The sequence below is a fragment of the Bradysia coprophila genome, unplaced genomic scaffold, assembly GCF_014529535.1.
Source record: "Bradysia coprophila strain Holo2 unplaced genomic scaffold, BU_Bcop_v1 contig_193, whole genome shotgun sequence".
In the NCBI taxonomy this organism is placed as follows: Eukaryota; Metazoa; Arthropoda; class Insecta; order Diptera; family Sciaridae; genus Bradysia; species Bradysia coprophila.
In genome coordinates, this window is record NW_023503456.1 from 983,833 (window position 1) to 997,308 (window position 13,476).

General features: G+C 37.6%; 1 protein-coding gene across 1 annotated transcript; it reads left to right on the forward strand.

Moving 5' to 3' along the window:
* The first annotated feature begins 9,387 nt into the window (after window positions 1–9,387).
* Window positions 9,388–11,611, forward strand: LOC119075266 (cholesterol 7-desaturase-like). The gene is made up of 7 exons (XM_037181663.1): window positions 9,388–9,619; window positions 9,970–10,162; window positions 10,379–10,561; window positions 10,651–10,835; window positions 10,904–11,146; window positions 11,204–11,377; window positions 11,432–11,611. The coding sequence occupies exons 1-7, from the start codon at window positions 9,422–9,424 to the stop codon at window positions 11,594–11,596; spliced, it is 1,341 nt and encodes a 446-aa protein (XP_037037558.1). The 5' UTR covers window positions 9,388–9,421; the 3' UTR covers window positions 11,597–11,611.
* Window positions 11,612–13,476: the final 1,865 nt, after the last annotated feature.

Below are 13,476 nucleotides of genomic sequence, written 5' to 3' on the forward strand. Positions count from 1 at the left end.
GAAGTGATACGTTCGACAAAGTTTCAGTCGAAACTACCCTTACATTTTTGCAACATCAACATTGGTCCTCTCTTAATATTTACTGGAAACATTGTGTTTAATTTGCCACAATAATTGACTCCAAACGCATGAACATACATACCCCAACCCCAGTCATGGAAGCCGCCACGTCGGCTGAATCTGTCTAGCTTCTTCCATCTTTAATAATTGTTCCTGTGCCTACACACGTCGCGAAAGTGACAGATGCGAAATTTTTGTTTTGTTCTTTGACATTAGGACAAAAGAAAATTTCGCATCGCTGTGTGAAGGTACAGTTAGAAATTCTTCTCTCATTGTGATTGACTCTTTGATTTCAAAATGCTCTTCGCCACTTTTTGTGATTTATTTGGGCTTGATTTATACTTACAAAAAAAACCATTCCGTTTTGGCTCCATTTAGCTAAACCACATCTTTTTTCTACTGTTTTAAGTGTAAACGGATGGAAAACGGAGTGCTTTTTTCTCGAAATCAAGAGTAAGCTTAGTGCATAGTGTGTTAACGGAGGATACATTTGAAAAATATTTTTGACTGTTTTAACAAGGCTACCCATACCGCAGACATGATTCTAGAGAGAGATGGATGAGAGACGTTATCGGTACTAAATCCGAGACGCTAACCAAATAAGACTCAATCTAATGTTGTTATTGTGGACAACAATCTGACGAATAGAATCACACGGTGTTGCGGTTGAGTTTCGAACCCACAACTGGCAATTCAATAATTCAATGAGAAGTCTCGACTTACACAATGTGCTACTGAATCGTATTTATCGGTTATCATATCACACCTGTCGATATAGGACGGTGGAAGTCTGCGGCTCGCCGAAGTGCAAGAATCAAAAATTTCTTCTGAAACGATTCAATCCTATCAACAACATAACAACACAGCCTGAGGGATTAAATCTTATGTCAAGATTACTGAATAAAAATGGATCGAAGAACATTCAGCGCTGATAAAAGACGATGAACTCTGTTTCAGAGAACCATTATCGTCTTTTGTGTACGAACATCCTTTGAATAAGATTACAACTTCACACGGACGATAGAATTCGGTACTGTCACTGTTACATCGCGTAATATACTGCATTTAATTGGGTTTACGAATAAATGTAGCTGTGATCCAACAAACATATCGCTGGCATTACGTATAGACCACATACACAGTGTTTATTACAGACACACACAAAGAAGAATGAAGAAATTGAATGGAATACGGTTCTCTATCCGTATCCTGCCACTAACCTTCACCTTACGGATGATTAATCGACCAACATCAATTTCCTTTTATTGTTTGCTTATTTCCTTTGATTTGTCATTATTCAATTTTTCTCTATGCCATGGAATATGTATGGATATAAACGACGGAGCATAAGGAATTTTTCGTTTCTTCTTTCTTTCTTTTTTTTCTCGACTTTATCTATCAAACCACGGGTGTACCACTTTACCATAAAAATTGTCGTAAAATACCATCGATTTTAGGCAATTGCCGCAGTTACTATAACAGAAAATCGTTGTTGCCGAAAACTATAACTATTCAGAAAATTAAAAAACGAGTCGACGTTTTTGAGCGACATTCAACAGGGCTGGGTACAAAAATCAAAAATGTTCTAAGCAGCGACAATAAAAATTGTTCTAAGTTACACCCCTGTGCTACAAACTGTCGAACAATTCTTATTCTACAAAAATATTTCACTTGAAAAATCGGTTTAAAACGTTTTTCAATATTTTCCTCTCTTTGTGCATGTGTGTGTGCGATATTTTTCAATAGAAAATATTGTTATTCTCAAGCGATTTTCTTTTTGTATTTTTATTATTTCCATTGTGTGTTCCCAGTCTTCTTTTGCCTTTCTCTCCTTTGGCATGTTTATTATACCACCTCACCTACCCAAGTTTAGTGGTTTCGATTTTCATAAAGGGAAGCAGATTAGGTTTCTTCATCAAAATGATATGCGTAAGGCGTGAAAAATGGTCATGAGTCAAGGATAACATTGGGTCTCGTTTTATTGACTCTTTACCATACACAATCAAGTGCAATTCATATTTCAGCACAGCGTCACAATGGATCAAAATTATTGTAACTGCACTTGATGAAGTTTTGTCAAGCCATGCGAAAGGTTTGTTGATTGTAATTGATTTACAAATAAATTGGACATTGGACATTGATAGAAAAGACACCTGCATCAGTCCTTAGTTACATATTAATTATACAAACAGCAATATGAATACACCTGTCTGCCTGAGCTTGGTGCAGTGATTGCATTTATTGAATAAACTGAATCCGGTTCAGTTCAGCTACATTGACAAAACATTTTTTTTTTAAATATTACCTGTGACAAGTTACGTGTTTCCAGGAAATCAACTTTTATTTAAATGCAACATAAAGTTACCTGGAGACAAATCACCTGTCACCGGTAATATTGTGTGATCTTTTCTGACAGTGTATGGCTCTGGTTGACGGGATAACTGTCAGTGACAAAAATTGCACCTCTACGAAACGGGCAGTCATAAGTGTAAGTACGCAGAGCGGTGGGGTTCGCGGGGTTCGTGGGGTTCAAATTATTTTTGTTATAAACGAATTTCCAAATAATCCTAATATAGACCGCTTCAGATGATGACACAGGCCAGTACACAGTTCGTAAGTGTTAACATCAGGCATGAAGAACGATGTCTGAAAAATGCTTGAAAATTAATCCATACAAAATGATTGAGAAAAGATTAACAAAAAATTATGAAAAGTCTAATGGAATCTTGCATCGAACTGTTGGCCGGGAGAGAACATGTATCATATCCGGAGCGATAGCGGAAGACTTGACGCAGTCTAACTTCCAAAAAAAGAACGAACAAATTTTTTTTGAGACGCGTCAACTATATATAGGCGAGAATTCTACTTTCGCCAAAATGTACAATATCGCAAACAAATTATTTTTTAAATATTCTCACTTGAAATACAAAGAAAATGAGCTATCACACGCCTACGAAAGTGCTCGGGAACCGGAGATATTGCGTTTTCCAAGTCGTCATTTTCAGTACAAATACATGAAAAATGGCATTCTCCAAACAATCAAAATCTTTCAACTTACTCTGTATGTTTCAATCCATCTATCGACGGGCTATCTCGGAAAGTAGTCAGCCAATCTCTATGAAACTTTACAGGGACCTTAGTCAGGCCATTAGAACTTCATTCATCATTATCCCAGAAAAAATCAGAATTTTGTGTAATTAATTAATTAATTTTCTCATATTAAAATATACAGCCATTTTGTGATGGAAATGTTATGATGATGTGTTAGTCCGGGTTCTTATGTAATTCCGCGCGCTGGAGATTCTAACGAAATTTTGACCTCGGGATATTGTAGAGAGGGTCCAAGTTACCTAACAAAATTTTTTTGGGGTTCCCAAACCGGTCATCCGTGCTCATCCTCCCCCACAGTAGTGCAACGTTAGGAACTGACCTATTCTCACCTCAAAGAAGCTATAAATCCAGTTGAAAATGAAGAAAAATAGACGGAAGTGATGTGGGTGCATCAATTCTAGGATGTGGGGGTAAGATGAGCACTGAAAAGTAGTGCAACGTTAGGAACTGACCTGTTCTCACCTCAAAGAAGCTATAAATCCAGTTGGGAATGAAGAAAAATCGACGGAAGTGATGTGGGTGCATGAATTCTAGGATGTGAGGGTAGGATGAGCACTGAAAAGTAGTGCAACGTTAGGAACTGACCTGCTCTCAACTCAAAGAAGCTATAAATCGAGTTGGGAATGAAGAAAAATTGAGGAAAGTCCTTAAATTCATCAATTTCTAGTGTTGGGAGCGTTATGGATCTCTCAAGATTACAGGAAACTCAAACCACTACGTAGGAAATCTCTAAGAGTAACTTGTTAGTCGTTTTGAGTATAAAATAGGGAAAACTAAGCCACGGCACTTCATAAAATCAATAATATTGGTACGAAAAAAATGCGGTTATAGCTATGCTCGGTTTCCAGGCCCATATCTACACTTCCTATGATACGTGTATGCTCGGCCAGCTAGATCTGAAAGAGTTAGTCTCCAGCTTTCCAAAACACCTCTGATCATTAAAATCAGTTAGGATTTACAGGCCGCAGTGATTGTCAAAGTTAGCGGTTTTTTAGTGTCACATTTTAGGACATCCCAGATAGCTCGGGCAGCTTTGAGATCCCAAAAAAAAATTATTCCACGAAATGTCGGCAATGGATCGGCCTTTCAAATAAAATGTACCGCATAAAAAAATATTGATTTTTAACGGAGATATTGATGTTTTTAGTTTTACACTAAAACCGGTTTTTTACCGATTCGACCGGTTCGGGAACCTCAAAAAAATTTTTTTGTTAGGTAACTTGGACCCCCTCTACAATATACCGTGGTCGAAATTCTACCAAACTCTCTAGCGCGCGAGACGGTGCTTTTCGACATAAGAACCTATGTTGTTTTTTTTTTTTTTTTTTTTTTTTTACAAATTAATTTATTTTATTATTGCTTACATTGAATAAATCCTAAATTTGTATCAGTAAATGAAACAAATTCCACCCATGGAGTGACTTCTATTTTGAACAAAAATTACCCTACTCTTTTTGTCCAGAACCATGGAAACTGGCCTGATTCTTGAGAAACAGGAGAAAAACTTAACTAATCGAAAATACATATATCATGACAAGCCACCACAAAATTACTGTTTCGATTTCCGATTCGAAAGAAGGTAATAAACTTCATCCAATGCTTCGGTTGATGGCAATGTACCAAGCACGGAAGCTGCATTACCACGTTGAATGTCTATAGAAATTCTCTGTTTAAAGAAAAGAGTAGATCTCTTGTCATTAGTGACATCAGCAATTCTCTTGCCCAAATCGGAAATAAATTGTTTTGCATGAGGGCCCCACGGACCTAAAGTTTCAAAACCTACCGGAACAAAATAATATTGATCAAGTAAAGAATGATATAATTCGATCTTCTTATTTTCTGCTGTTTTAGCCACCCAACCAGCATTTCTGGATGATGTATTAACATAAGACTTTGCAACTGTGTCTCGACATGTAGCGTCCCACAGTAAACATTTTCCTTTCGACCATGGTATTAACGTCAGGCCATCCGGGCGTTTGCCATCTTCACGAACAACTCCAGGTGGTTCCAAAATTGCTGGGAGTCCTGCGGATACAACTCCTTTACGAATTGTTTCATTCAAAGTATAATGTCTTGGCCGTGTGCCGGATGCTTTTTTACAACTCAGTCCGTGATAACCGTAGATGTCAACTTCCTTCAAACAAATACATTTATGGGGATCACATATTTTTGCTCCAAGTCGTAGAGCAACCGAAATTCGTAATGTGTCGTTATCGAGTCGTAAACCAAGAGATGACGAAGGCAACGCGCTCAACCATAGTCCAGATTCTTCCTGAGATGATGCTAGTAAACGGGCTTTCTGACAGGCATCATTTCCAAAAGAAAAAGTCAGGTCAGCGAATTTCCTTTCCATAACCGGAATAGACCAAGATTTCTATGTTGTCATTATTAGAGTGAAGTTGGTTGTAATTTGGTAGCAAAATTTAAAGTTTTTGAATATTACGGTTTACATGGTGGGAAATTAGAAAAATTTAGTCACTTTTGATGTATGTTGGGCAGCTGGAAAAATTTGACCACTTTCGGGGTATGTTGGGCAGCTGGAATAATTTGGTAATCTTCGGGGCCTTTTAGGTAGCTGGAAAAATTTGGTCACTTTTGATGTATGTTGGGCAGCTGGAAAAATTTGACCACTGTCGGAGTAAGTTGGGCAGCTATATGAACCTATATATAGTTAGTATATAGCTATATGGACATATATATAGTTAATAGCTATATGGACCTATATATAGTAAGTTATATATAGTCAGTATGGACAATTTTTTTTGTGACAATTTTTTCCATCAACAATTTTTTTAACTAAAATCTTTTTGGACCGCAGACAGGGTAGCTCTTTCGAATTGACTTCGTCACACTAGAGCTACGCAGATGTTTTTGTATTTGTAATCACTTTGAAACTGAAATAGATGAAATGAAATGAAATGAAAACCCACATTCCACCTTAACTTCTAAAACGACTGATATCCCGGCAAAAACTCTTTCAGAGCAAAGTTGGACGCAGTCTACAGTCTATATGTGTGATAACTTCTAAAACAAGTGATATCGCTGGAGGTGACGCTGTCAGCGTCGTTACGCAAAATTGAATTTCACAGCAAATTAATTGAAATTAGCTGGCCTAGTTTTCCAAACCATTCGACAATCAATTTTTTCAGTCAAAAATTTGAACGAACAGAATTTTGAGTGAAATATTTTCAACCAAAAATTTACGAAAAAAATTCTGCGTCGCAAGTGGCAGATTAAAGTTCTCGTAGGTTTGTCCGTGAGCATCTGCCACTTTCTGCCACCTCGACACGTTCATATAAAAATGCACATCATCACAGTTCGACGAGCACGCCGTAAGTGTGCCTAAAATTTCAATTTTAAGTGAACGATTCGATTAAAAAGTGAACCAAAAAATACATTTCAGCGCTTCCCTGTATGAAAATGACGCTACGTTAAAAAGACCTCCGCACTTTTCATTTTGAATTTCGACCGCACTTACGGCGTGAATTATAAGTGAGATATGTCAAGTTGCGCAAACTCACTATTGTTTAGATATCCCATTTCTCTTATTTTCCTTACTTCTCTCATTTCTCTATTAATACTCGTTATGCAGAAAAGAGAGAGAGAAGTAAACAAAATAAGAGAAATAAGAAATTTATAATATGACGGGACTTCTAAATGTGCATGGCTGTAAGAAATTAATCGAGATTCAATTACCATCTGAATTCCTGATTAATTTCGGATACAATTTTCAAAATTACTGCTGATACACTAGGCAACGCGAGTTTGACATAAAATTCATTTGTTGTCTTGCCTTTCGCAATTGTTTTGAAAGCTACGCAATTTGGATGATTGAGATGAATCAATCAACATTGCGGTAGTTTTTGCAAGTTTGTCATTTCAAAACAATTATGGGAAAGGCTTGAAAACCAAAGAATTTCTTGTCAAACTCGCTTTTGCTTCTCACGGTACAGTTAGTTCGTTTTATCAAAGTGGAAACTTCTGAAAAAGCTTTTGCATTGAGTCGGTCGTCACAAAAGACGTTGTCTCCAAATTCATTTCTTCGTACATCTCTTCGAAAACTGAACTAAGTGAAGAGTTCGGAAACATTTTGTGACGACCGCAGAAACTCTTTTATTAAATTTGTAACGCTAACAGTTCCGTCATCTAAAAACTTGTATACGGGAAATGCTATGCTACTGGTCTAATATTTCATCAACTAGACAAATTCAATTTGATTAAAGGGATTGATTAAAGACACCGGTAGGTGGACAGAACGACATTGAAATGAGAAAACATAGAAGACATTATACGGATTACGGGTAGAGACATTTTTCTGTCTTTTCGCATATCCTTTGCTAACGCATCGTAGTAAATACAAACGAAACATTTCATTATGGTGGAGACATTCACTGTGAAAAATAGATCGAAAAACTTTTTAAGAGGAAAAATAGAGAGAAAAAGACAAAAATGGAAAACAAAAACGCATGAGAAGAAAAAGTGAAAGTTAGTTGGATATCATTGTGCCTAATGAATGTCGACGAAATGGGGAACAGTTGACTGTCAGGCAAGGGTTGGCCGAATGGGACGTTTTGTACACTGAAAAGACGAAAAAAAAAATTTATTCCATTTTCACATCATCAAATCAATTTATTATCTTGTTTTCGTATACATCAACCGTAAAGCTAACATTGAATAAAATTGTGAAACGAGCAAGTCATTTTATAGATATATATATATATGGAATTGGATACTGTATGTCTCGTGCATTGAGTCAGTTTGGGTTATTTATTTGAAGAAGAGTTATACACATACACACATTTCTAATTTGAAAGAGACGCCTGACATCCACACTGTGACATAATGATAAATGCTTTTAATAAAAATGTTTAGTGGAAAATGGTGTTGAATTCAGTGAACAAATTGGGCAGCAGTTATCCTTTACAATAATTATCCATTTCTTAGGCACCATTCATTTCGACGTTTATACTGTGTCGATGTTACACCCGCTGCATAGAATAGTGCTTTGTCAGTTCGTGGTGGTTGGTGGGTTGTAGGTAGGTGGGAAAACGTTGTGCTAAGGGGCCATTCACAAATTACGCACGCACCAAATTAGAAATTTCAGACCCCCCCTCCCCCCTTGCACGCGAAAATGTATGGAGAAAATTTCAAAAATGTATGAAGCGTGCGCTTTTGTCAAACTCCCCCTCCCCCCTTAAGAGCGTGCGTAATTTGTGAATGGCCCCTAAAGGACCACACGAACGAAAATGTTCACATTTATGATTATCTGATCGATTGTGCGGACACTTCATATTCAATTACCCTTCCACACTGCTGACACAGTAATAAATTAAGTTTTTCCAAACAAAGAGTTCCATTTTCATTATAGTCTGTGTGTTGTGAACGCAAACAAAACGACAGCATTTTATAGTTTGACGAACATTTACTGCTCGGCTATCCATGACAGATTGTTGTTATAAGCACACCCGTCGAAACAACACATTGTAACCAAGCACTCGTACAGAAGGGGGCCTTTCTGATGGAGCTAGGATCAATTTCTCTAAACTAACTGCTCGTACACATAGCGACGTAAAAGAGGCCTAATCCAAATTTTTCTTTTGAATTCCAGCCAAGTTTGACTATAGAGTTAAGCTCGATCGATGACATGGTAAACCACCACTTGTGGTGCTGTCACCTCTAAACATGTCTGGGTGCCCATTTAGTTTTTGGGTGACAATGATGGAAAATATGATTGTAGCTACACATACTGACGCGAAATAGACCTAATTCAAATTTGAATTAGGTCTCTTTGATCTGTTTCAATTGTGGATATCTCGGTTTTTAAATCATGCATTACAGCGTACGCGTACAATCAAAAACGAGAGGGTATGTCCTTCCCCTTCTATTTAAAATTGAACGAAACAAATACGCTTACTTAAACACATAGAAATCAAAGAATATGACGTTGTCAAGCATAGCTAGGTATACTATACCTGGTATAGGGGACTTCAGGGAACTTTCAACTTTTGTGACACTTGCAAGATTTCTGACCTAAGTCTAACAAATCTGTAGTCATAGTGTTTACTGTGTAATGTACAAAAAATCAATTCAAGAGCTACCGTTCAAGAAGATTAATTTTTTTAGTATTTTAATCTAATGTAGCGTTGCCTTATCACTGGATTGATAAGCAATTCATTCTCTGTTTAAATTGATAATTTACTATTAGTGTTCAGTTGGTTTTTTCGACGTGCTGTCTTCAGAGCCTATTCGAATGGAACCTGAAATTAAGTTTTCTGATTCTGTGGATCAAAATGACACTGCTTACGCATTGTTTCATTATGGAAGCGAATATATCCTCAACGCGGAAGTTCCACAAACTGTGACACCAATCGTGGTATATTCAGTGGCGGCTGTGGCTCTAATGACAATTTGGTATTTTTTGTTTGTGCGGCCATTTGATTGGAATCGGGTAAACATTGATTGGAAGTGGTCGATAATTTTACATCAGAGAAATGATAATTATGGCGACTGGGACCGGGAACATTTTTGAATAACAGTTGGGTTTACCGCCGTTTACCCTCCGTTTAGCTAAACCACGCCTCTTGTTTATTGTTTAAAGAGTAAACGGAGTGCAAACGGAGCGTAAACGGTGTGAGAGGAAATCAAGCAAAACTCTATCGATCAATTGTCATTCTGATCTCTATCTGCCGAAGCGACACAACGTCCCAGTCGCTATAATTATCATGAGTTATGAATGGGCCAATAGACTACCACTACCGGTACTTCAATAAATCAATATGCTCTCCCTATCATTCTCAGGATTTCTCAGATCTGGGTTTTGACGACGTCAAAGCCAAATACCCAAATGTGCGTACACAAAAACTAGTTATCGATAGTCTACGACGAAGGAAAAAAGTTGATGATATGCCACCGGTATATCCCAACGGATGGTTCATCATCTTGGAAACGGATAGTCTACCAAAAAATGCATCAAAAGAAGTTAGTGTTCTTGGTGAGTCGGTTAAAACTTTACGTGAATGCAGCCGAGCCATTAGACGTTCAATTAGGTTGTAATCGCACTTCACCGTTTTGGGTCTCCGTTGTACTAATACGCATGCGCAAGGGGAGAATTCTCTCGTATGCGTCTTTTCAAAACGGGGACCTAAAGCGATGAGGTGCACGGAGATCTTTAACCTTTGAAGAACGGAAATCGTTAATTCAACTTCAGGTTTGAACTTATTGGCATGGAGAGGTGGCAGTGGAAAATCTTATGTCACTGATGCCTACTGCTCAGATTTGAAAGCTGATCTTAGTCTGGAGGGACAAGTTAATGGGGAGCACATCGAATACTATGCTACAGGAAGGAGACTATCTGGTTCTGATGGAAAATTAAGAAAAATCTCTTCCTTGTGTACGTTACTAAACCTTTCAAATCACTCTCTTTCGATTGGACAGGGGTCTCTAAAGTTCTTCCTAAAAAAATCTCCTAAATATTTCAAGCTGACGCAACTGAATTAGCGACCGTAAAACTGTGGGATACGATGGAAATGAATGGATTTATTTATTTGTGGTATCATGCCGAAGGAGAATGTCCCAATTGGCACCCACCGATATTTTCGCAAATCGAATCGGGCGAATGGAAATACAGAGGCAGATCGGAATTCAAGGTTGCATGTCACATTCAGGTATTCAGGTTGAAACTTTGACATGTTAGTGGGGACAGAAGCATTTCTCTGTTTATCGTAAAATGAAGGAAATACCAGAAAATGGAGCTGATGTGGCGCATCTGAATGTTGTTCACAAGCCAGCAATGTTTACCGGTGGTAAGCCGATCGATGCTCTTTTTAAATGGTCGTTCTTGAAGCATGTATGGAGCGCCAGTTGGGCGGCTAACGAACGATTGGGAGAAGAGCATCAGGCTGTTATGAAGGTTCATCACCATATGAGCGTATTCGATAAAATCTCATTGATGTCAATGGATGTCGAAGCACATCAGGTGAACGACTGAACATCAAAAATTTAGTAGTAGATCATAGAACTTTGTATTCGCTAGATCGGGCCCGGTCTAGTTTTTCTGGAATTTAACGGATTTTTTGGGAAAGGCATTTTGTTCTTCATGGTAACTCCATTGGAGCCGCTTATGCAGAAGATTACGCATCGCTTCTATTCGTCCAGTTCTATGTTGCATCCATTCGGAATGCTCATTCTGCTGGGTGAAGCCATTCAGGTAGGAAAGACGTTTTGTCACGCAAATTATTCGTTAATTTAAACCGTTCAACAGTTGGAGCGAGACATAGCTATCTGGAATCGTAAGACATTCGTCAATCGACCGCTTCTGACGAAGGAGGACAAGGCGATTAAATCGTTTCGAAGATGGTTCAGTCAATTCTATTCAGAGAATAGTCCGAAATATCACAGTCCTGATCGGAGTGGCGGTGATGTTTGAATAAAAAAATTCTGACAGAAGATCTGCGGCACGTCCGACTATTTACTAAACTATTCACTCCTAGCATTAAACACTCGTAAGTCATGTTTGAAGTTTGTTGACACTTCTATTCCCCGGACTTTTATCGGTGATCGGTGTCTCCAGCTCTTCAATAATAATAGTAGATGTCGACATTTTTAAATGTAAAACACTTAAGAGGAATCACCCCTTTTTCGTAGCACAAAACCGAACAAAAATGGTCTGAAAGTTGCAGTGATATCTCTTAGGGTACAACACAAGGAGGCTTATGAGTTATTTACACACTTAATTTATACATTTTTGGATGCAATAATGGTTTCTGATTTTTTTCGTTAATTTTTTTTATTGTCAGAGAAAGCGTCCTCTCTCGCACTAAAACTCCGATAAAAACATAGCTAACGCCGACCCCTACGAAACACCTATTCGTATCAAAAGCCTTTACTGTGAAACTCTTCATTTCTTTTACTTCATTCTCTACTGAAAAGCTATTCGCCCTTTAAAATCACTTACATTATCCACTCTTTGCCTTGTTATCATATACAAATAAATTGCCGGCGGCAATATAGACAGCCCCGTACGAAGTTAAATTTCATAAATTCCTATTTAAACATCTATATACCGCTGTATTTACCTATATTTCCCTAAAAATAAACATTTCACAGATGAATATGCTATTATATAGCTCTATATGCCTGTATATAGCTCAATATAGCTGTATATAGGTATATATAGATGTCCATATATGGAATCCCTGAAACCCCTCACACACATAACCAATTATTTCCATGTTAACAGAAACTCTCTAAGTACCATTTTTCCCAAGATATATCACTTTTATTAAAATCCAATATGGCTACCGGCAGCCATTTTGTTAGGAGACCGGAAATAGTGCCGTCGCTTTACATTCATTAATACCTTTCAAACAAAAAAAAATCATGAAATTCGGTCAAAATTTACTCGAGATATTGACAAAATACTCCACGTTCACTGTACGGCCGAGTAGCCAGATAAGAGCTCACTCCAAGAGACCTAGCTCACGCTCCGGAGAACATAATTTCAAAAACTTTTTTCCCTGATTGGTACGGTCAATACCTATCTTATAAAGCTAAAACAGACGAAATATGTTCAAATTTGACCGACCTACAAGCAAAAACTGCTTGTCGCCCTGTGCCTGTTTCACACCAAGGGGTCTAACTCACGAGTCGGTCATTTGATTTCCAAAAACTTTTTTTTTGTCGATCGGCATTGTAAATACCTTTTATTTGACGTATCAGTTACAAGTGTAACGTTTGAATGTCCGGAGATATCTTCGAAAAACCGTAAAGCACTTATTGGGCCACAGCTCGTGAAGGGTCGATCCAAAATCACTCATCTTCGAACTTAGCCTGTCTTTTGACATTACCAAACGGGAAAAAAAAAGAATTTTCAAAATCGGATGCGTTTTACTCAAGTTATCGTGCAGACGGACATAAACGCATAAGACCCCAGTACTTCGTACGGGTCTAAAAATATATGTTTAAACATTACAATTAAGTTTCATTACAATTCATTTCATTAAAATAAGAAACAAGAATTGAATAAGATTTCTTCGTTAAATTTTCATATCTTGTGCTCGAGTCAATTCCCGAAAAACATGGAAAAAAAAGAAAAAGAAAAGCATTACAGTCAAAGGCAGTCAATTTTCAGCATAAATTTGCTTCAGCTGTTTTTCAGCTGATCCACACATACAATCAAAACTGGTTTTCCTTGTTCATACGGTTGAAGCTGCTACACGTACGCGCATGACAGTGATAAAACCGTATAAAGACGTGTAAACGACTGAAAAACAGCTGAAGCTAATTTATGCTGAAAATTGACTGCCT

Bases quoted from the DNA above. Each gene is read 5' to 3' on its own strand.
- LOC119075266 (XM_037181663.1), top strand. From the start codon at position 9,422: ATGGAACCTGAAATTAAGTTTTCTGATTCTGTGGATCAAAATGACACT. The intron at 10,163-10,378 runs GTGAGTCGGTTA...ATTCAACTTCAG, and splicing joins AAAAGAAGTTAGTGTTCTTG to GTTTGAACTTATTGGCATGG. The intron at 11,378-11,431 runs GTAGGAAAGACG...ACCGTTCAACAG, and splicing joins TGCTGGGTGAAGCCATTCAG to TTGGAGCGAGACATAGCTAT.